Source organism: Schistocerca cancellata, chromosome 2, assembly GCF_023864275.1.
Source record: "Schistocerca cancellata isolate TAMUIC-IGC-003103 chromosome 2, iqSchCanc2.1, whole genome shotgun sequence".
Taxonomy (NCBI): domain Eukaryota; kingdom Metazoa; phylum Arthropoda; class Insecta; order Orthoptera; family Acrididae; genus Schistocerca; species Schistocerca cancellata.
Window position 1 is genome coordinate 122884605 of NC_064627.1, and position 24666 is coordinate 122909270.

The 24666-nt window shown below is 41.1% G+C and overlaps 1 protein-coding gene across 1 annotated transcript; it reads left to right on the top strand.

Moving 5' to 3' along the window:
- The first annotated feature begins 1232 nt into the window (after positions 1–1232).
- Positions 1233–23092, top strand: LOC126151543 (apical membrane antigen 1-like protein). The gene is made up of 3 exons (XM_049915948.1): positions 1233–1254; positions 1644–1877; positions 22728–23092. Exons 1-3 carry the CDS (start codon positions 1233–1235, stop codon positions 23090–23092), a joined length of 621 nt encoding a protein of 206 aa, XP_049771905.1.
- The last annotated feature ends 1574 nt before the right edge of the window (positions 23093–24666 follow it).

The window sequence follows — 24666 nt, forward strand, 5'->3', positions numbered from 1 at the left end:
ATACCTATCAACTCACTCAAATTCTATATGGTCTCAAAATACTTAACCTCCCCTTTATTCATTCAAAATATATTCGCTCCCTACCATAAACTCCTCGCCAATAAAAAAAAAATAGCTAACAATATTCATGTCCAAAAACATTACCTTCAACGCCATTCTTAATACCATCAACCTCGAATTACGCCTATATAACATACTTTTAAATAATAATAATAATAAATCATTCATCCTAACACACACATAATGATCTCACTATCATCCTATCTCTAATCTAAATAACATCTTCACTGATACTATGAATTATTTGTCTATAATTTTATAAATTATAAAATGCTCAGCCCTCCACCATGTCCAGGAACCATCTGACTAGTTCAGCTTTCAGATACTAGGGGCGCTAGTGAACTCATTCACCACCCCCACAGAATTCTCAACAGCCATTCGTTCATCCTAAGATCATGTGATACTATGTCATCACACTTATCTAAGGAGCCACCCCCTGGTCATATGTCTCACTCTTCAGTTGTCCGCCGCATCGTGCGTTTGTTGTCGTGTGTGTGTGTGTGTGTGTGTGTGCTGTATCTGTTTTATTAAGATGAAGCGAATTAACAACACCCAGGCTGAAGAGCGGCGTAATAAGCTGCTGCCAGCCCGCCCCCTTTAGGGGGAATCGAAACTCAATAAAGGAAAAAAAAAATAATAACAACACCCAGGAGTCTGCTGCGAAGAGACTTAGACTCCGCGATTCACCATTATCGAGTAAGTAAATAATTTTTATTTTTAATTATCATTTTTCCTTTATATCTTATATATTCTCCTTATTAATTATATATCTCATTGTTATAGCTGAACTCGCGGACTTTATCATTGAGTCTGAGGAGCGAGCAGGTGGCGTCAATCAGCCTTGTCCTGAACAAGTTCCATTACCTGGTAAGTATATTTTTTCAGTGTTTTGATATCTCTACCCTTTAACTCCGTGTACGAGTGCTACATCTGTTTTGGATAACTCTATATAAAGATCCGCTTTTCGCTGCGTATGTGTGTGTGTATGTGTGTCTGTTATACTCGCTCTCTATAAAGATTTCATTTTTTTATATATATCTGCCTTCGTCCTTTCATTTCTATATCACCAAACTTCTTCTACAAACATTTTTTACTTTATATTATACTCATTATATTCCATCTTCCTAGATTACATCAGCCCAGCACTATAAGAGCTTGATCGCCAACTCGAAATGGAGAGAGCTCGTCGTGAATGTAAGTACATCTCTAATAATAATAAAAATCATACTCGCTAAAAAGTTAAATAATTTTTTCTTCTTGTTCTTTTAATATATACCATTCTTCCTAATGTATTGATCTAGCATTAACATATATTTTGCTTCTACATCGTTCTAATTCCACGCAGAGCGAAGGAGCCGAACACAGTAATAACTTTTTAGATGAGGACGAACTGGATATGCCTGACTGGCTTGAGGGGCTTGTCGAATGCGGCAATGAAATGCTGAAGCCGTGGAACGAGATCTGAGAAGGTGAATAGTTTTCATCATTAGTCCAAAATAATTACCATTATTTACTGTTATAATAATAATTATTATTTATACCTCTTTTACATCCAGATCATTAAACTTATATTTATGTTACAGGTATATCACACGGCATTGCCCGTGTTCCGCGAGCGGCGGTTGCAGGCGCGGGGCTCGAGGCTGGGCGAGGACACGCCCCACCTTGCATCGCACCCATCACCGCAGCTCGACAGGCTGCGGCGGCGGCGGCGGCGGCCCAAACTATCTGGCGTCCATGGGCGTGCCAACAAGCGGGTAGCAGCACTGCCAGGGGTCCCTCGCAGCGGCCAGCACGTGTGCGCGAAGCTGCAGCAGGCAAGACAGCCGAACCTCTGCCCGGCTGCTCGCACTGGCCGCCTACAGCCGCTGCAAGGGGGGCGGTCGCCACCGCCGCTACCCCTACCGCCAGCTCAAGGTTCGTGTACCAACACGCATACCCCTCCCATTAAATGATGATGACGCACCGTCATCCACCGGCTGGACCCCCACTATCATTAGCAGTAATAGTATTAGTGATCACCCTGTGGCTAGTGGCAGTTCTCTAACCCGCCCTTTTAGTGAAGTAGATTAGGTCGGTGACACCATACCTCAGTTGCAGTACTCGGCGATTGCCGACGCCTTCGAGGAGCGAATCTCGGTCACTCGCATCGAAAACCCGGCAGGTGGGTACCGCGATCCTGTTGGATTTTTAAACGCATGCCTCCCTGTCCTGGAAACCGAGCTCCTCAGGATAATCGATAATCCGCGTTATCCCGCCGTTAAGTGCAGTGCAGTGCAGTGCTCTGCATTGAGTTGTCGCACCCTCCCAAAGTTCAGTCTGGTCAGGAAGAGACCAGCATTCATTATCTTTGGGCGGATAATGGCGTGATAACGCGGAGCACATCGATCGCCGAGTGGTTTCCTAAATCCACCTTGAGTGTCATATTGAGCTGCTTTTCCGAGATGGAAGTCAAAGGCTCTGCTAAGGCACTCAGCAGAATTCTACACCTGGACATCAATATACATGTCCACGATCCGTTAAATGGAGGGTCTAGCTATATCAAGCTCCCTAAAGATATAGCTAATAAACAAGCATGCATTAATGTCCGAAATACAAAAGATCAGGCTTGTTTTGCATGGTCAGTCCTGGCTTGCGAGAGAAACTATAATTATAGAGATTGCCCTTATCGTCCAGGCACATACAAAGTCAGTGATATTAACACACATTACAACTTTGATGGTATTGACTTCCCCGTCAAGATCCAGGACATACCTAAATTTGAGCCCGCATCTCGTGGTCGTGCGGTAGCGTTCTCGCTTCCCACGCCCGGGTTCCCGGGTTCGATTCCCGGCGGGGTCAGGGATTTTCTCTGCCTCGTGATGGCTGGGTGTTGTGTGCTGTCCTTAGGTTAGTTAGGTTTCAGTAGTTCTAAGTTCTAGGGGACTGATGACCATAGCTGTTAAGTCCCATAGTGCTCAGAGCCATTTGAACCATTTTTGAACCTAAATTTGAGGCGCAGAATACCGGGATATCGGTACACGTTTATGGCCTGGAGAAGAAGAAAAGCAAGTCAAACGAGCAAGACAAGCATGTCGTAGTCGGTCCCCTCCATTTCTCAAAATTTGCCAGTGAGCGTGAGCTGCATGTAAATATGCTTCTCTTTTCTGAAGGTGACAATTATCACTATGTCTGGATCAAGGACATGTCCCGCCTCCTTTATTTCCAACTATCAGCTCATCATAATGTAAAACATATTTGTTTAAGGTGTCTCAGTTATTTCTCCTCTGAACAGTTATTAGCTACGCATCTAGTAGACTGTACTTCCAAGGATGCGGTACGTGTTATTATGCCCATGGAGGAAAACAAATTCGTAAAGTTTAGGAATGCTCACCACCAGGAGCGGTGTCCTTTTGTTGTGTACGCCGACTTTGAGTGCCTCCTCGCTCCCGTGACCCGCTGTGAAAGCGATCCTACGACCTCCCACACCGCCTTCACAGAAAAACACGTACCTTATGCCGCAGCGTACCAAATTGTATCGTCATATGACACCAACCTTAACCGATACAAATCTTATGTCGGCGATAATCCATCGATTTGGTTGCTCTCTGAGCTTGAAAAAGTTTCACTGGAAGTTGATAAGCTGTACAGCGGCAACGTTCCAACGACCAAATCGAAGGAGAATGAAGATTTGTATAATAAAGCCACCGAGTGTCATATTTGTGGGCTGCAGTTGGACAGAAAAGAGGAAACTCCTCATAGGGACCACTGTCATCTTACAGGGAAATTCCGTGGCGCTGCTCACAATGCGTGCAATTTGAAGTACCAATTACCTAGGCACATATCAGTTTTCTTTCATAATTTAAGTGGGTATGATGCTCATTTTCTAGTTGAGCACTTGGCCGATTTCGGTTTGGAGAAAGATCAGGTGAGTGTCCTACTTGAGAGCGTCGAGAAGTATATATCATTCTCCAAACGAATGACGTCAAGGATTACGCTGCGCTTCCTCGATACACTACGTTTTATGCAGGCACCACTGGCGGATATGCATATCACTCGAGCTGCATTTCCCGACGAGCAAAAGTTTCAACTTGTGACTAGGAAAGGGATTTTTCCATACGAGTATGTGAATAGTATGGCCAAACTCGACGAAACCAGGCTACCCGACATAACTGCATTCTCCAGCAACCTCACAGGCGACACGATAACGAATGCAGAGTATGAGCATGCCGTGAATGTCTGGCGGGAATTCAACATTTCTAATTTGGGAGAGTACGCACGTCTTTACATGGACACAGACGTGCGCTCGCTTGCGGACGTTTTCGAGAAGTTCCGGAGTCTATGTATGACCACATATTCTGTGGACCCTGCCTTTTATTACACGGCACCTGGGTTGTCTTGGGACGCGATGCTCAAGAAAACGAAATGCAGTATCGAATTATTGACCGATCCTGACATGCTTCTTTTCTTTGAGCGGGTATCCGTGGGGGGCTCTGCCAATGTATTCATAGACACGCGAAAGCAAATAACCCATGGATGGGTGACAGGTTTAACGCATCCCTTGATTCACTCTATGATGCCGGGTGTTGGCCCTGTGTGCCTCGGTCGTATGCAGTCCTGATTGTGGCGCTCACCTGCACGGCGCCAAACACGCATACGACCATCATTGGCACCAAGGCAGAAGCGACTCTCATCGCTGAAGACGACACGTCTCCATTCGTCCCTCCATTCACGCCTGTCGCGACACCACTGGAGGCGGGCTGCACGATGGTGGGGCGTGAGCGGAAGACGGCCTAACGGTGTGCGGGACCGTAGCCCAGCTTCATGGAGACGGTTGCGAATGGTCCTCGCCGATACCCCAGGAGCAACAGTGTCCCTAATTTGCTGGGAAGTGGCGGTGCGGTCCCCTACGGCACTGCGTAGGATCCTACGGTCTTGGCGTGCATCCGTGCGTCGCTGCGGTCCGGTCCCAGGTCGACGGGCACGTGCACCTTCCGCCGACCACTGGCGACAACATCGATGTACTGTGGAGACCTCACGCCCCACGTGTTGAGCAATTCGGCGGTACGTCCACCCGGCCTCCCGCATGCCCACTATACGCCCTCGCTCAAAGTCCGTCAACTGCACATACGGTTCACGTCCACGCTGTCGCGGCATGCTACCAGTGTTAAAGACTGCGATGGAGCTCCGTATGCCACGGCAAACTGGCTGACACTGACGGCGGCGGTGCACAAATGCTGCGCAGCTAGCGCCATTCGACGGCCAACACCGCGGTTCCTGGTGTGTCCGCTGTGCCGTGCGTGTGATCATTGCTTGTACAGCCCTCTAGCAGTGTCCGGAGCAAGTATGGTGGGTCTGACACACCGGTGTCAATGTGTTCTTTTTTCCATTTCCAGGAGTGTATATACTGCGGGACTTGATTGCTCACTCCTTTATGCTGAAAGTCTACACCCTCACCAACACTTTTAGTTTGCTCATTGAGTAAAGGTTGTATAATGGTAGTGTATTTAGAGTTTTCAGGCTTTTTCAGTGTTCCGTCGGGATTTTTGTACAAATCAGTCAAGTTAATTATTTCCCGATAGACTTTGCGATCATCGGCTGAATATTTTAAGTTTTTTGATGGCCTTAGGAAGATTAGGTTGATTAAGCCAGGTGTTCTTTTAAACTCTGTATCCCCGATGCGTATTGTGCTATCGGATAAAGTTATAGTTTGAGAGCCCAGCATGTACGGTCTCGCCCTGCTGACACCAAATGTTCTATCTATCTTAACGGTCGGATACTGGTTGGTGAATTCTGCGATTGGGTCATTATTATGCAAAGCTATCTTGGTGATAGATTCGGTAACAGGTTTAAAAGTTTCATTTAGTGTTTGCTCGCGATCTATATGCCCCAACTTCAGCAAACGTAATTTCTCTCGAACTGCTTTACGCGCCTGAATGACTTTATGATTTGTCGATATCTCGAAGGATACAAATCAGAGCTCTGAATATCACGTGGTTTTATATATGCTTTGTTGTACTTCTTCTTCTCCTTTTTTCCTACGCCACCTTCTTCAATAACAACGGCCTCGGCTTCTATCGCGCCATCAATTGCGCTAATTCTGTTCTCTATCCGGTTTTGGTTAACGGCAAGAAGTTTCTGGGTATCCTTTAATTCCCTTGCAACTTTAACTAGTCTGGACTCAAGATTTTTAAATTTGATATCGGTGTACATTCGAGCACTCTGTCTTTGCACACCTAATCTCTCAGACTGAGCGTCCGCCATGCGTGCGAATTTGTCCATGGTGAAACGTTAACTGATGGGATGAGGTATTTTCGTACGTTTATATATGGAGAAAGTCTTGGAAGTTCCGGCTATACCTACCGTCATTTAGTTTACGGGTTTTATCAATAACGAGAAAGCCGTATTGTGAGTGGTTCCAGCAACCAGCACATATCTTTACAAATTCATTGTACGACATGTCGGTCCCTACGTGAGCATGGTAAATGTGCTTTACATTGAGGTTGTCTTGTTTGAATGCTATAATGAGATTTGCTTTGTCCCTCACCAGCTGTTTTGGGATCCTGGGATACGTTTGACTCAGATAAAATACATCAACACCCTTATGACGGCCAAAGCAGAAATATTTACAGATTTGATCTTGCTTTTTAACAGCGACATCGTCAGATATGAACGCTGTGTTAGGCTTTACCTCTTCAGGTGTGGGGACGTTGTCGCTTTCACTGAAGGCTCTGTACGTTACACCGTCTACATCTAATATTTTCTTCAGTAACTAGTACTTGGGCTGAAAGAGTGTTTTGGAGAAGACGAAAAGGTGCTCGAAGCGGACTCCGTCTATGTGCGTTAACAGAGCCATGAGGACATTTGTCTTACTACAGCTGGATGGACCTACAATTATAGCTCGTATGCTGTCGGGAAGGAGTGGTCCATTCTTGTTGGTCTTCTGATCTTGGTCATCATCACAGGACCAGTCACCTACAACAAAGCCCTCGAGGCGAGGGTGTTTCACCCAGCCCGCCATGGTACCTACTGTGGTAGGTCAAGGTGTGGAATACGCTTTTATACGATTAAAAATATGTGTTTGTGTGTAGTCACTATAGCGCAGTCACCTTACCAACTGACCTACAGCGGCTACACAATAGAATGAACTCGAGGTGGTGTATTTAAAGGGAAGGCATTCATATGGATTAATGGATTAACGTAGGTGACATTTTGTGTTGACAAATAAAAACACGCAATGACAAATATAATATTATAAAATAATATACTTATTTATTAAAATATTTACAAATATGATCAGCATGAGAAAAAATCAGTACATTATTTTTTAAGCGGTGCAGCAGAAGTACAGTATTTGGAAAATAGCTGCTTCTTGTATGCTTGAAATTCAGCACGTATCTCTCGTAATGTTATGGGCGAATTGCAATAGTCCGGTATTCCATCAGTAAATTTGAGTTCGACATTTTCAACACTTATTCGAGGAATAGCACAAGACTTGGGCACTGGTGTTATACACATACTAAAACAGTGTTCTATATCATCTATGTGGATGCTACATGTGTGAAGCCAGTTAATGATGTCGGTGTACGCTGCCTGAACATATGGGCACCATCTATTTAGTCTCTCTATCGTAGTAGTTAGATCCATGTCTAAACTGAACAAGTTATCAACAGTGGGGTGATGCATGAAAATACTATAACCATCAGCACTTTTAATTTTTAGTGTAGCATCATCATACATTGATAGAATACTCATAGTTAGACTGCCACAGTACATGTCCTGGTAGGAGTGGGATGGATAATATTCGGTAGTCATATGATTCTTGATTTGTGTTTTTAAACAACACAGTTCATCCCACTCGTAGTCAGAAAATTTCACTCTAGTATTTTTGAGCACATTTTCCAACACTAACACAGTTGAGAGGCTACCGTATTGTGAAACTTCAAGTCCTACATGGATACTTCTGAACCACTAACTGTTAACACATAGCTTGAGGCGAACAGTAAAGGATGAGGTGAAGCGGCGGTCGGTATCTTCTTATCCACGACATCCACACCAGCGCTGTTAGCCTGCTGTTCTTGCACTGATGGCGGGATGTCCCTTGTGAGATTATGATCAGTGAACGGCGCGTACGAAGGAGCCCAGTACTGTGAAGCCCCGTCAAGCGCAGCCTCTGGCACCGACATTAACACCTGGCTATCCTGCTCCAGCATGCTGAGAAGCTGAGCTGCAGGACCCTGCGTGGACGAGTCCGAGGCCTTCACGTGCGTGGACCGGGACATGCTGAACCTGCTGATGCTGGCATCACGGGCGGATCTGCTGGAGGACCAAGACGAATATCCATAAGAAATGATGTGATGTTGGTAGAGAAATAATAATAATAATAATAATAAATAATAAAAGAAGAAATTAACACAACTAATCGAAATATCCATACCCAATACAACAAATATACAGAAGAAAACAGGAGAAAAATTGATAAATACATCCAACTGGCTGAGGAAGTCAAGGACATGTGGCATCAGGATAAAGATGACATTATACCGATTATACTATCAACTACAGGAGTCATACCACACAATATCCACCAGTACATCAACGCAATACAGCTACATCCAAACGTATATATACAACTACAGAAATCCGTAATTGTTGATACGTGTTCAATAACCCGAAACTTCCTAAATACAATGTAACATATACCATACAGTTAAAAGGAAGTCACGCTCGATGAAGGTCCGCGTCAGTTTCCATTTTTAACCAGACCTAAGGTCTGAGAAAAATAGAAATAATAACAATAATAATAATAATAATTGGAGGAGTTACTTTTCTGGTGCTGCTTGCTCCTCCTCCTATTCTGCTGTGGTGGTGACTGACGCTTCATCTTGACTGACTGGAACAGAGATGGAGGAGCTGCTGAGTCCTCCTTATATAGAAGCCAACTACCTCATCATGATGCTGTGCTGCTATTGGTTGAATAAGGTGAACATGTGACCTATCGAAGTGCCCTCTAGCAGAGAACTCCTGAACTAGATCAGTTCGTCGCTCTGCTGGATCGGAGGCAGTCGTCTCTTGTGGGCTGGGAGCTTATATGTGGGATTTAGAAAAGGTAGACAGTTCCAACAGTAGCAGATGTTTCCATGAGATGGGTAATGCATTTTTAAAGCATTTCGTTGGAGGGAATTTATTTGGAGGACTGTGTTCTTGTTCTTATTCATATGTTCCAGGATTAATGCACGTTTCCATTCAGCATGTAGGAGGTTGTGGGGGCAGTCCTCGGCTGTATGCTTGCAAACTACACTGCTGTTAAACTCATCGCGGTCGAACACCAATAACTCATCAATTGAACACATTCTGCAGGATGGGCTTCAATGGTATATATGATGTATACGAATATGCTTACTCCGAAGCAAATTGGCGTCAACTGAGCGTCTCTTGCGTTTTGGAAGAGTGAATGTTTAATGGTAAATAAGCCTGCAGTTTGCTCATGCACATGAGCATATGCTGGTTACGGGATGCATCCTGGCTCCATCCCTCTGCATTGCCGAAATCTGCTTAACAGAATTCTTGTACTTATTGCTCCGACACTCCTCCATTATCATACGCTTCCGCACCACATGTAGTAGTGAACTGTGGCTACAGTCCTCCTTCGAATGTCTACATGAAATGCAGTTATTGAAGGCTGCTCTATCACCCACATCCATCTCTATCATCGAACACATGGCAATGACAGCTCAGCAAAGACTGAATGTGCAAGAGAACGGTAATAGTAGTTCAGTGGAGGTAGCACAATTGGCTTTCTCCCCACCAAAATCAACCATCTTTAATGATGTCACAGTGGTGCTCTCTGGTGGCAAGGGTATGAACTAACACAGTTGGATTGCATACACACGTGCATGATATAAATAATAATAAATAATAATAAATGATAATGAATATTAATAAATGGTAATCAATAATAATAATAAAAACAAGTACGGTCTTTGCAATCATTATCCTGTTGGAATTCAAACTCCCCGCCATTTATTTCTTCTGGAGGCTTAGGTTAGTGGACGTAGCATAATTGGACTATTTTCCCGCCAAAATTCAAACTTCCCACCATGTTTTCTTGAGGTTAGGTTTGTGGACGTACCACAATTGTTCTCCCGCCTAAATCCGCCATCTTGGATGACGTCATGCGCTGTTGCCAAGTCTACATGCCGCCATCTTGGATGACGTAATCGCCGCCATCTTGAATAAATTTGGCAACAATGCAATGTGCGCTGGCACCCCCCTTGTCCCCCTACTTATGGGACCCCTGATATGTCTAGATACGACTGAAAGGTGACAAGTACGTAAGTGTCCTGACTGATCACCTGCATCCATTCAAGTTGTTTGTGCATTCCGACTCACTTGGGCAATTCCAGAAGGACAATGAGACACTCCACACGTCCCAGAATTGCTCCACTAACACTCTTCTGAGTTTAAACACTTCTTGTGGCCACCAAACTCACCAGACATTAACATTATTGAGCATATCTGCAATGTCTTGCAACGTGCTGTTCAGAAGAGATCTCCACCCCCTCGTACTCTTACGGATTTATGGACAGCCGTGCAGGATTGATGGTGTCAGGCACTAAAAAAATGGTTCAAATGGTTCAGAGCACTATGGGACTTAACATCTGAGGTCATCAGTCCCCTAGACTTAGAACTAATTAAACCTAAAGACATCACACACATCCATGCCCGAGGCAGGATTTGAACCTGCGACCGTAGCAGTCGCGCGGTTCCGAACTGAAGTGCTTAGAACCGCTCGGCCACCGCGGCCGGCTGTCAGGCACTACTTCAGACATTCATTGAGTCCATGCCACGTCATGTTGTGGCACTTCTGCGTGCTCGTGAGGGCCTGCACGATATTAGGCAAGTGTACCAGTTTGTTTGGCTCTTCAGTGTATGCTGCTCATTTGAAGATAACTGTCTGAGTAATGTCCATTCACAAATTGATGTTAGTTCTGTGTGAATATTTATTTGAAGATAACTGTCTGAGTAATGTCCATTCACAAATTGTTGTTAGTTCTGTGTCAATTTTTATAACATAGCAGCTTGTCTGTATGACTCACACACCCTCGCGAGTTGTGAGTGATGGATGACAAACAACAAAACATTCCCCCTCTCACATCCTCTAACCCGCAGTGGCCACACTACTTATCCCTCTACATCTTGCTCACAGCCCAGTTCAACAAAGTCAATTAAAATTAACCCTGTGTTGCATTTGGGCACTGCAGTGGTCAGCTGTTAATACCGCTTCTTTGATGTTTCTAATCAGTTCTGGGGCTGCAAATACATGCAGTACACTCCAGCAGATACTCCCCGCTACTGCTGTGCCCTGCGTGCATTTGCAGCCTCAGGACTGATTGAAAACACCAAAGAAGTGACATTAAAAGCTGTCAGTGGACAATTGTACACCTCAAAATAGTACTGCCTCTGTAAGTATTTTGGTTTGTTACTGAGCAGGATGTTTTTGGATTCGGTTGTTAGTTGTTAGAGGAATATTGTTATAAAATACGACAGAGAACCACGGGTTGCATGAACATTTGATTCGGGTTGCAGTTTGACGACCACTGCTGTAGCTCCTCCCGCGCGGGTAACTACACTACTGGCCATTGAAATTGCTACACCAAGAAGAAATGCAGATGATAAACGGGTATTCATTGGACAAATATATTATACTAGAACTGACATGTGATTACATTTTCACGCAATTTGGGTGCATAGATCCTGAGAAATCAGTACCCAGAACAACCACCTCTGGCCATAATAACGGCCTAGATACGCCTCGGCATTGACTCAAACAGAGCTTGGATGGCGTGTACAGGTACAGCTGCCCATGCATCTTCAACACGATACCACAGTTCATCAAGAGTAGTGACTGGCGTATTGTGACGAGCCAGTTGCTCGGCCACCATTGACCAGACGTTTCAATTGGTGAGAGATCTGGAGAATGTGCTGGTCAGGGCAGCAGTCGAACATTTTCTGTATCCAGAAAGGCCCGTATAGGACCTGCAACATGCGGTCGTGCATTATCCTGCTGAAATGTAGGGTTTCGCAGGGATCGGATGAAGGGTAGAGCCACGGGTCGTAACACATCTGAAATGTAACATCCACTGTTCAAAGTGCCGTCAATGCGAACAAGAGGTGACCGAGACGTGTAACCAATGGCACCCCATACCATCACGCTGGGTGATACGCCAGTATGGTGATGACAAATGCACACTTCCAATGTGCGTTCACCGCGATGGCGCCAAACACGGATGAGACCATCATGATGCTGTAAACAGATGACGTTTTGCCATTCATGCACCCAGGTTCGTCGTTGAGTACACCATCACAGGCGCCATGGTCTCTGAGCTGATAGTCCGTGCTGCTGAAAACGTCGTCGATTCCATATTCTGCTAACAGCCATTAGATCTTGACCAACGCAAGCAGCAGTGTCGCAATACGATAAACCGCAATTGCGATAGGCTACAATCTGACCTTTATCAAAGTCAGAAACGTGATGGTACGCATTTCTCCTCCTTACACGAGACATCACAACAACGTTTCACCAGGCAACGCCGGTCAACTGCCGTTTGTGTATGAGAAATCAGTTGAAAGTTTCCTCATGTCAGCACGTTGTAGGTGTCGCCACCAGCGCCAAGCTTGTGTGAATGCTCTGAAAAGATAATCATTTGCATATCACGGCATCTTCTTCCTGTCGGTTAAATTTCGCGTCTGTCGCACGTCATCTTGGTGTGGTGTAACAATTTTAATGGCCAGTAGTGTATTTCTGTGCCTCGCGTCACTTACTTGCATTGCAACGCGACCTTGGCGCTTTGGCGCGAGTTTCCCAAACCACGTGACTGTTGCGACTGTAATTAGATAACAATTCGACGCATACACCCTACAACTCCCTTGATCGTACCGGAACTCGTTTCTGAGCTTTAGCGGCAAGGACGTCGTACACTTACAGGAGTATGACGCCACAGCGATATACCAAAGTGGATGCAAACATAAGAAAGCCAACTGACTTCCCAGAAATGGTTTGGCAGAACACTGTAGCGTGGATGAAATCTCAGTCATCGCTGCGTTAAGTGACGTTGCTTTGGAACAGAGTGGCTACTGCCGAAACCATGGAAGCTTTGAAGATGGAGGAATGAACAAAGGAGATTTCCAATTAATAAATGAAGCACTGTGTAAGAGAAATTAGGATCCAACAGAGTTAATCAGCCCAGCCTGTCTACGACCAGCTATCCTGCAGTTTCTCCATGGCATTGTAAGATCTGGCTACCAGGGATTCATGAAGGCTAGATGGAATCAGATGCAAGTATCACTGGCAAAGTCACTACCAGTCTGTTAAACGTTGTGTGAGCCACTACAAGGAATGCCAACGATGGAAGAACATGCCACAATTACATCTAAGGCATCTAGTATCAATACCACTTGCAACGGCGCCATTCTGCCAAAATGGAGTCAACATCTTGGATAGATTCCCAAAGCTAATAAATGGATTAATGCACTAACTATCTCACATGCTTTGCTGTCACCAAAGTTGTGCCAACTGCCAAAGCTCCAGAAATTTCAAAGTTCCTTGTACATGACATCGTTTTGAAGCATAGAGCAACCAATGCGATGATATCTGGTCATGGAAAAAGTTTTCTAGTTGAGTCTCCTAATCAGAGGTAATTTCATGTTGCGACATCACTTTCAAATGGTTCAAATGGCTCTGAGCACTTTGAGACTTAACATCTGAGGTCATCAGTCCCCTAGAACTTAGAACTACTTAAACCTAACTAACCTAAGGACATCACACACATCCATGCCCAAGGCAGGATTCGAACCTGTGACCATAGTGGTCGCACGGTTCCAGACTGAAGCGCTAGAACCGCTTGGTCACTCCAGACAGCGCGACATCGCTCACAGGATAACTACTGTCTACCATCCACAGGCAAATGGCCTCACAGAATGCTTTAACAAGACATGGATGGATATACTCTCGATTTATGTTGACATCAAATAGAGAGCTAGGGATATAGTACTGCTCGTTATAACATTCATATACAACACAACAAAGTAACACATTACAGGCATCACAATGTTCTTTCTGTTCCATGGTGATGAAAACGAAACAATAACGCTGTCTCCATTCCAACTGGCTGATACTCAGGATGACTATGTGACATACCTCATCACCAGGCGCAAAGAAGCAAAGCAGCTGGCTCACATACAGACCCAGACCTCCAGGAGAAAGACCAAGCCTACTACAATCGCAAGCACCAGCAAGTGAGCTACAGCCTGGGAGATTTGGTACAGGTTTTTACACTTGTGCACGAGGTGGGACTATAAGAAAAGTTACTAAAGTGTTACTTTGTGTTGCATTATATAGTTTGTTACTTGATAAACGTCACATATGAAGTCGAGTATTACAGCTCTTCATCAAGATGACAGAAGTGCGGAGAAGGCGTCCATGTCCTCCGTATGAAGCCCTACTGCAGTCCAGATGTGCAGATCGATGATGGGAGGTACGAGGAAACTGAAGACCCACTCTTCCATTGTGAAGCTTCTACAGGACAGGCTACCTTCAGTGCCCATCATAGTGAAGAGGATGTAACACTACCACCAGGATGCAAGGTTTCACCAGCACCGTTATACAGAGGACTACTGGAAAGTCCTAGATCCAGGTTGATCTAATTGGTTCCAACGAGACTTCTGAAACAGCTCGTCACTGTTTCTCCAGGTTACAGAGCAATACTGCAAGCACTGTTGCATGCAGTGCGGCATAGTTGTTGGTGTCACTGGGTGGCACATTGAGGGCTGCCAGTTTGAACCCGGCCACTAGCATTTATTTGTTACAGTAATAATTGGTAGCATCCAACGATATTTCTGTCTTACACACAGCTCAAGAACGCGTTTCAAGAGACAGTGCTCTCATCATCATGTTGTAAAACTTAACTCATGAAGTTAAAACACTAAAAAACCTACCAACAATAATAACTGCAGCGAATATAAAATGGTAAACATCTGTCTGTGGCAATCAAATCTCGCACCACAAACTACACCAGGCTGCACCCTCCTACTGTGCTGTGGGCTCCTAGAGTGTCAAGTTTACACTTTCACAGAGGTTTGAGGGTTGTTGGGAACTGACATGTCCTTAGTATTAATGCGTAACTGCAGCTATTGGCTCAACTATTATGCTGTTCTGTTGATCGCCTATTTTTCGTCATTTACTAAGCCTGCGACCATCACCTCTAGGTATTCCATCAAAGAGGTATTACAAATTTATAATCATGAACCTGCCATAAAAATATCTTCCACTGGTTGGTTTAGAATATTGTCACATTCCTTCAAGCAAATCGAATTTCTTCGGTTCCTTTGTTTATCTCTTCTTCTGTTCCTCTAAGGGGGTGGTCTGTTAAGTATATATCACTCACAGCAGCTGATTTGTGATAATTATATAATTTGAATGCATCTTTATGATCCTTGTAGCTGGTCAAAAAATGTTCGTTCAATATATATTGCATCACAGGATGCGCATTGAATTTCATAAACTTCATGAGCTAAGTTTTGTAACCTGATGATGTGAGCATTGTCTCTCAAAATAAATTGTTGAGCTGTGTGTATGACAGAAACACAGTTGTGTGGTACCAATTATTGCTTTAAAAATTTAACAACTGTCACCATCATCCATACTGGATAGTATTAAATTTCTAGTACCAGGTGAGGCATTGAAGTTTGTGTATACATATAAGAATCTAAGGCTTAAGTAGCTGAAAATAGTTGCAAATATAAACTTCAATAAAGAATGCGTGATGAATGGTCTCATTCCAAATTACCTTAAGTTAAAACTTTGTGACACCAGGTCGTGGGCTGCAAAAAAAGCAAAAACAGTTTGATTATATACGGAAATTAAATTCCTGTATAAAAAGAAAGGATTACAATTAGTCAAAAGGCAAATAGGTCAGATATAGACTGAAAGTAAGAATGCATTACATGAGGATGTATTAGAAGATACAGGATGTCAACTTCATAAGGAATAGAACAGTTTACAAAGAAAAAAGACAACAAGACAAAAAACTGCATAAACTCAGTGTTAATAGCAAGCAAGATAGGAAGGAGAAACAATAGAGTACCTCTTCTTTCAATTTTTCCTTTTGGTGATTGAGTAAACTCTCATTACGTTTGATAACGTAAAAGTAGAAATGTTAAATAAAGTACTAAAGCTTAATACCAAACCCCTATTTAAGAACAAGATGTTGAAGAAATTATTACTTTAAATAAAATGATAACCAAAGTTGCCAAATTAAATAAGAAAGGAACATGTCATGTTGGTCATAAGTTGATAAAAAATATTAAAAACTGAACTGAACAATTGAAGCAATTATAACCATAAGGCTAAAGCTGAGTAATTAATTGTTAAATCCACAAATAAAAATATTAATGAAGGGAAAGCCGTTGCCATGAGAGCAGAGAAGGGGATTGGAGGAGGAGCAGTATATTGTGAACACTATAGTGTTTTTTGCAAACAATGATATCATTGAAATCCCAAAGGATAACAGCAGAGTTCCAAGCTAAACTAAAAAATATTCTTAAGTGCATGCATTTCATGCTGATGGATTCCAGAAAAAGAAGACACCTTATTATGAACCAAACTGTGCCTAAATTAAGATCACAGCTGAATATACATTCATAGGAAGATTACAACAAGAATGTTAAGGAAATGTAATTCATCTATGCAAGAAGTGTCTTATTGCTCACTTACCTGAATAATTCTTGAGTATTGTTCACCAATCTAGGATCTTTACCAGGTAGGATTGATAGAAGAGGTAGAGATGATCCAACAAAGAGTGGTGCATTTTATCATGGGGTCATTTGATCGGTATTAGAGCATTACAGAGATGCTAGACAAACTCCAGTGGCAGATGCTATAAGAGGGGTATTGTGCATCATAGAGAAGCTTACTACTGAAATTTCGAAGGGTTCTTTTCAAAAAGAGTCTGACAACATATTATTTCTTCCTACACACATCTCACAAAATGACCAAAATGGGAAAAACGTTTAGAAATTAGAGCTAACACAGCAGCTTACTGAGAATCATTCTACCTTTCAAGAAAGGAAACGGGAAGGGTGGTCAGTTAGTGATACTAGAAGCTCCCTTTGCCATACACTGTTAGGTGGATTGCAGAGTATTTAGGTAGAGATAGAGACCACCATCCAGTTCATCCAACAACGAAGTGTAGAAACCATCCATTCTATTATATAACTAGACTCCTCAACCAAATTCTTAAAAAGTTTTTCATCTTTGAATTCTTAAGATAATCCTCCAAGGAGTAGTAAGGAAAAAAATATTGTGATTTATGTTCTGTTTTTATACTTCTTGCTGAGTAGGTATGGTTTGTAAAGAACAAATTTATTTACTTGAACAAGAACAGTATAGTTAGTATTAATAATGAACAAGTAATGAAATAAAGTTGTCAAATATCTTTATATAATTATTCATCCTAAGCATCTAATTGATGAGTACGCTAAGTTGTCATTGTGATGTTTGATTTAGAACTCCTAAGGATTCTGATAATAATTCTTAAGATAGAGATGATCCAAATACATGTTCTTAATTCAATACAATATGACAGGACAATTACAGGAACAATTTTCTGTCATGTTATTAATGTTAAACAGTTATTTAAACTTGATGTTCCTATGATTCAGTGAAGTGAAAAGTGAAATGGAGCTCTCCAAGATTTTATATGTACTTCAACTTGCTGTTTTTATGACTTCTGGAAGTCAAAAGTGAAATGAAGCTCTCCAGTTTTTAATAATGATCTAGATCTGATTATTATGGATGGAGCAAATTGTCTGTCACAGCCAACTGGATGTTTTACTTGAATCAATAAAAATGAAAATAATAATATTGTTGATGCAATTGCTTGAACAAAAAATATTTAACTGATGATTAATTTATTATGTTTTTGTTACTTGTTAATAGGGGAATAAATGAAAGTAAGTTGATCTCTAATCAGGAGTTTGATGAGGTGGACAGTTACTATCATAGGGTCTTTCTTCAGGGCACCATCTGGATGTGTCTGGTGATCAGTAGAAGGACCCACTTGATAGTTTATGCCCACCATCACTACTGTCTTGCTCGACAATCTCACATGGAGTTTCAGATTCTACATCAGTGGATTTGAGTTTTTAATCTTTTATGACAAATATGCCACTTCCATTTACCATTTCGTGAGTGATGTAGCGCAGTGGTTTGCACACTGCACTTATATTCCGGCCATCCTGATTTAGGTTTTCCAAAATTTCCCTAAATCACTTCAGGCCAGTGCCAGGATGGTTCCCTTGAAAGGGCACAGCCAACTTCCATCCACATCCTTCCCTAATCTGATGGAACTGATGACCTTGCTGTTTGGTCCCCTCCCCCAAATCAACCAGTCATCCGTTTACCATCTGCCAATTCTTTTGATATAAGCTTAAACTTTCCCCAAATATCTCAGTGCTATAGATTTTGGATTTCACTCAATTAAAAGTTTGTCATACTCAAGGTAACAGCAAGTGAGCTGAGAGTCATGGAAGCCAACTAACCAAAAAAATAGAAAAGCCTAAATTCTAACATAGCCACAAAATAAATAAAACTTGAGTGTTCACTACCCATATAAGTCTATGCTACAAACTAAAACGGATATATCAATGATATAACTCTTATTAAAATACCACTCTACTTACTACACTAAGACAAATATGAGTATGACTAGTACTCACATAGTTAACAAGATCTGGTTTAAAACCATATTGCGACTGATCTGACATTAAAATTACATTAGAAATAGATTCACATTTTGTGATGATATTGTCTCTATAGCTTATCAGTATGATCTAAATCCACAAACATGATAAAGTTGCAGCTAGTCTAGTGCATAGTTTCTGCTCCTGCAAGGAGTCATGAGAGATGTATTCATTTTTTCTGGTCAGTAACGTCAGATGTTGCAACAAAGTATACTTTGCATTTGAGTGTCGCTTTGAGTTTGTTGTAAAAGAATCATATTTATCAACACCATTTGCACTTACATTTACATTTGTAGAAGCATCACAGTATGCATTGTTTGCTTCACCACATCACAGAAACAGATATTATGTATGTTTTATTCTTGAGATAAAGCTCGTTACCTTGCAAGCAGTGGTTGAGGTCTTGCCAAAGGCATTCATAAGAAGATCTGGGAGATTTCTGTAGTGAGTATTTTGATACCATGAATAACACAATCTGTTGTACTAAGTATGCCACATTCACAGGTCTCTCCTTGTTGACTGGACAAAATGGAAATGGCATGTGCTGATGCTTTTGCAAGTACATGCACTTGAAGTCATCATTAACAGTACATATCAGTGTTCTAAATTGGTGAAAGATGCAACTGCAGAAAAAAATAACAGCATATCAGCCATGTTTGAAAAACAGTGCAGAAGCACTAGGAAAATCCATTGGCAAGCTCACGTTGACCTGCACCAGTGCAAGTGAAATTTGACATACGTTACATGTACAATTAAAATGTAGCAGTACATAATAATGAGCATGTTGATCAAAGCATTTTTTGTGTGTTCAATGTGATAACAAAGTGTACTGCAGCAAATAAATTATGTATTTGCAGAAACTTTTCATGAATTTGAATGATGAATTGCAGAAGCATGAGGAAAATGGTTTGTCTGAAAGAATTTTAAAATGGTCATATCTTGCCCATGCTAGGCAAAGGATATGACAATTTTAAAGGCCTGTGAGACATAATTCTTTCCAAAAATCAAAGTGTGAACATTTTGATTGAAAAACAGTGCATGACTGAATTGCTTGATCAAAGTATGGTTGAATCAGCAGTGTTTGTTACACATAATGGTCCTAAGAAGGAAATTCAGAGAAGTAAAAGTGTTAATAATGAAAAATTGAAAAAGAATCATAAATGTGCAAAACGAAATTTTTTTGTCATAAATATGAGCAGACTGACCATTGGTCAGCAAAGTGCCTGATGAAAAAGACAGCAGTCATATTGTGATGAAGTGAGCTAGAATATTTTTACTACGCCTCTTTTTTTGTCATCTGCTTCCTTAAAATTCGTTTTTTCACTTTCAACTAATTACTACTAACATAATGGTACATGAGTATAATCTGTATTTTCATTAAAGAGAAAGTTTGGCCCTCAGTTTTAAAGAATATAATACCAGATCTAATTTTGTGCTTAGTTTTATGTATGTAGTTGATTTTCTAATTTATTTTGAGTATTCCTAGTTAGTATCTTTTGTTATAGGGTTAAATAAGTAATTTTTTCGTAACTTATATTCTATTGTTGACTTATTAACAAATATAAATTCTGTACTAATTGTAAAGATTTGGAGGAACAACTAATAGTATTCTTAAAGGATCTACTTGGCTCTATTCGAAAACTTGTTAGCAAAGCCAGCTCTTAATTCATTCCAACATAATTTCCAATATCGTCAAAAGTATTGTTTGTGTAACTACATTTGTTAATTTCATGATTTTAACAAATAATACAGCTTGACCCTTGTAGTAGAAGAAACTGTTAAAAAGACACAATTTTCTATGTATGCAGTTAATTGAAGGAGTTAAGTTTTAATTGTAATTTCTGTAAATTAAAAATCAAACAATGTGTAGTTTCAGTGCCTATTATTATGAGGATACATAAGAGCTTGATTTTTGGTCCCGAGACAGTCAGTCCACCGCCGAGTTTCAGGCACAGATTGCATATTGGTTAGATCAACAACACTGCATCTACTTAACCATGAAATAAGTGTTACACTAATAGGCTGTGTGTTAAAGCAATGACAGTGTCTATTCAATTTATTTGAAAGACTGTGAAATGTGTGGTTAGGTTTTACTGCTTGTAGATATTCAAAAGTGAACTATTGTAGCAGTATGTGGATGTTAGCATGCAACCTAATAATGAGGCCTATCGAAAGTTAAGCAATAGTTGACTGGCCACATAACTGTGTATTATTGGGGGGTTGTGAACACTGAAAGTAAAGAACCTTGAAACACAACTGTGCACATGTCAGTTACATCATTTAAAGTAGCCAGTGTTGAACTTCACCCCCTATTTTTCAGCCAGTAACACAATGCAGTATGTCGACACTGAGGACAATCAATGATGAAATAAAGCAGGCAAACATCACAACACCCATCAATCTGAAAAGAATGTTGCATTTTTATCACATTTCAGTGCCTCAGACAATAACTGTGTTGAAGCCAACAGTTGGTACTGTGACAGAGGTGCCACAAATCACATCACTACATATACATGATATTTCATATCATATATTAAATTCACTGTTCCTGAAAAATATTTCAACTAAGAAAAGAGGTGGAAGCATGTCGGTTCATGGACAGGGAACTATCTGCTCTGTAAAACAGGACAGGTGGTGATCTGTGTTATGTCTGATGACAGAGTAGAGAGTTGGTGTGGGCACAAGTCTCTCAGATTGCATCATTCAGTGCACAGTTTTTAACATGGATCTCTACATCAGACAACCCCTAAGTCTTTCCATGTTGATCCAATGACATCATCAATTATGACTACATTGGGAACTGTAAAATGCACATTCAGCTGAATAACACCATAGAAAATACTGAACTGAAAGATGAACTTGTTTGCCATAAAAGCAGTTGCACATAAAGATTTCTGCATGAGACTTGATAATGAAAGTGTCAAAATTTAAGACAGTGACTGGGGAAACATTGATGAGTGGTCATATGAGCCTTTGTCTCTAACCAACACAACCAGTTCAAGTCTCAAATTAATACAGAAGTGTGGCAATATAAACGTTGGTTCTATACAAACGTTGTTTGCGATCGATGTGCTTATCAAAACAAGATACTGTGCGAGAAGAAAACGTTGTTTCCACATTAGAACAGGATTTATTGTACGCTAAAGAGTATATACATAATTTGGAAACAGTGATTAGTGATCTCAAACAAAAACAAAAAGTGGAAAACGAGCCTTTTCTTAGGCCTAAAATAAACAGGCGTGTGAAACAAAGTGGAAATAGTTTCGAACTAAAAACAAGGAATAAATATGAGCTGCTAGACACGTATGAAGAGACGAACAACCAGGGACATAAGAGAAATGAATACACGTCTCTAGGGAATACTTTGAAGAGTGAAGAAAACACTAAATTTTCGCAAAATGGTTCACGAAGTGAGAGTAAGGGCGATGTTTACATTTTTTCAGCTAGCCACGGAAGAGGCTTAGCAGGTAAAATGGCCACTATGCAAAATAAACGAAAAGTAAGTGGAACCACCAAGCCTGGGGCTCCTCTACGAGAAGTGCTAAAAAACTGTGAAACATCAGTAACAAAAGGTTCGAAATGTGTCATTATTGGAGGAGGTAACGACGTTTATAGAAACGAAAGTGTCAATGCAACAAGGGCTCTACGTGAAACCTTAGGGAAAATTACACATTCAGATGTATATGTTGTAAGCATTCCACAAAGACACGACTTGATGGAAGCTTCATGCGTAAATAAAGAAATTATTCGAACAAATAGAAAATTTAGAAACATCTGTAGCAGTTTCGCCAATGTAACATTTATTGATGCAACAAGCTCTCAGAGAGATCATTTTACAAAGCATGGGTTGCACAGAAACAATTTTGGTAAAACAATTCTGTGCAAAGAAATATTAGAAAAAATTGACAAACCACAAGAACAGATACATCCACCCATAACACTGCCAGTGAAGGAAGAAAAGGAAGAGTCACCACTTTGCCCTATAAAGGAAAAATCAGTGTTATTACCAGCAGAAGAACCAGTGTTGTCACCTCCAGAAGAAGAAGTTGTGACACCACCAGCTGAAGAAGAAGCACCACCTTCAGAGATCCTGCAGCCAAGATATGGGAGAGGAGAGAGAAGAAAGAAACAGCTAAAGGACCAGGATTTTGTATACAATGAAGCCAGCAGCAGCCGACCAATTCACAAGAGGCAACCACCTGCAAGAAGTCAGGATTTTTGTTGGCCCCAGATCAGCAACAGCACACCATAACAGACATGGGGATCAACAATCTGACAAGCACACCACTCGTAGGTAATGTAAAAAATATAAACTGTGATTCAAAGTCAAACTGTATCCAGATAAACAAAAAGGGAGATAATATGCTGACATTACTTCAAGTTAATATTTGTTGTATTAGAAATAAGATGTTAGAATTGGAACATTTCTGTAAGATTAAGAATGTTGATGTAATATGTGTATGTGAGCATTGGTTAGTTGCAAATGAGGTAGATATGTTTGTACCTCAAGGATACGTCACTGCAGACATAATGTGCAGAAAGCAGAGGCGAAATGGTGGGGCTGGGATCTTTATCAGAGATAATTTCAACTTTACAAAAATAGATGTATCATCTTACTGTACAGAGTTAGATGCAGAATTTAGTTGTATAAAAATGACTGATGAAAATCTAATAATTGTAAGCCTATACAGATCTCCCAATGGCAACATTGATACATTTTTTGAAAGATTTGAACTACTGGTTAGAAAAATACTAATGCATAAAACAAAGATTGCCATATATGGTGATCTTAATATAGAAATGGTAAACACAAGTAATGAGCCCTCAAGAACTTTTCTTAATTTATTAAGGTCCCTTAATCTGTACTGTACCATCCAGTGTCCAACACGTAAAAATTCATGCATAGACAATATTATTGTGAATTTTCCCCGTGGCAGCTACACTGTTAGCCTTGCAAATGGGTGCTTTGCAGACCACGACCCATTGCTTCTCAATCTCTTTAGTAAGCAACCAAATTCCACTAGTGTGCACAATATGACATGGGTAAGAAGACAAAAAGAAGAATACATTATGTCATTTATTCGTATACTAGAGGATGCAAGTTGGGACTTTGTCTATAAGTGTTCATCTGAGAAGTCTGATGTTGAAACTACCTTTGAAAACTTCCTTAAAAATTATACAGAATTATGGTATTCATGCTCACCACTAATTAAAACCAACTCTTCTGGAACATATAAAAATAAAAAGCTGGAATGGTACACAGACGAACTGGTCCAGATAAGAAAAAACATGCTCGTACTATACACAGCATATAAAAATGCATGTAAACAAAGATCAGAGCAGGAGGGCACCTTTTATGCAGCATACCAAAAATGTAAAAAATTCTACAAACTTAAGCTGATACAGACAAAAAAGGCTGCTTATGAAGGGTACATAGAAGGTGCAACAAACAAGTGCAAGGCAGCATGGCAGATTGTAGCACAAGAAAATCCCACACGTCACACACATGAAACTCAGCTCACTCCAAGGGAACTAAATGACTACTTCATTAGCTCAATTAAAGAAATTGAAAGTAAGATAGAAAAAACAGATACATCTGCAAGCGATTTACTTAATGCCCTTCCACCAGTAGATCATGTCTTTAACTGGTATAGTATCACACCTGCTCAGATTAAAAGAACAGTCACAAAATTTTCAAATTCTAAAAGTATGGACTGCTACTGGCTCTCCAATTACATAGTAAAAAAAACTGTAGACTCGATCGCTAAACCATTGGCATTCATATTTAATAAATGTTTACAGTCAGGAGTGTTTCCCGACTCCCTC

Bases quoted from the DNA above. Each gene is read 5' to 3' on its own strand.
- LOC126151543 (XM_049915948.1), top strand. From the start codon at position 1,233: ATGGAGAGAGCTCGTCGTGAAT. The intron at 1,255-1,643 runs GTAAGTACATCT...TTTATGTTACAG, and splicing joins GGAGAGAGCTCGTCGTGAAT to GTATATCACACGGCATTGCC. The intron at 1,878-22,727 runs GCAAGACAGCCG...TTCTGTGCAAAG, and splicing joins TGTGCGCGAAGCTGCAGCAG to AAATATTAGAAAAAATTGAC.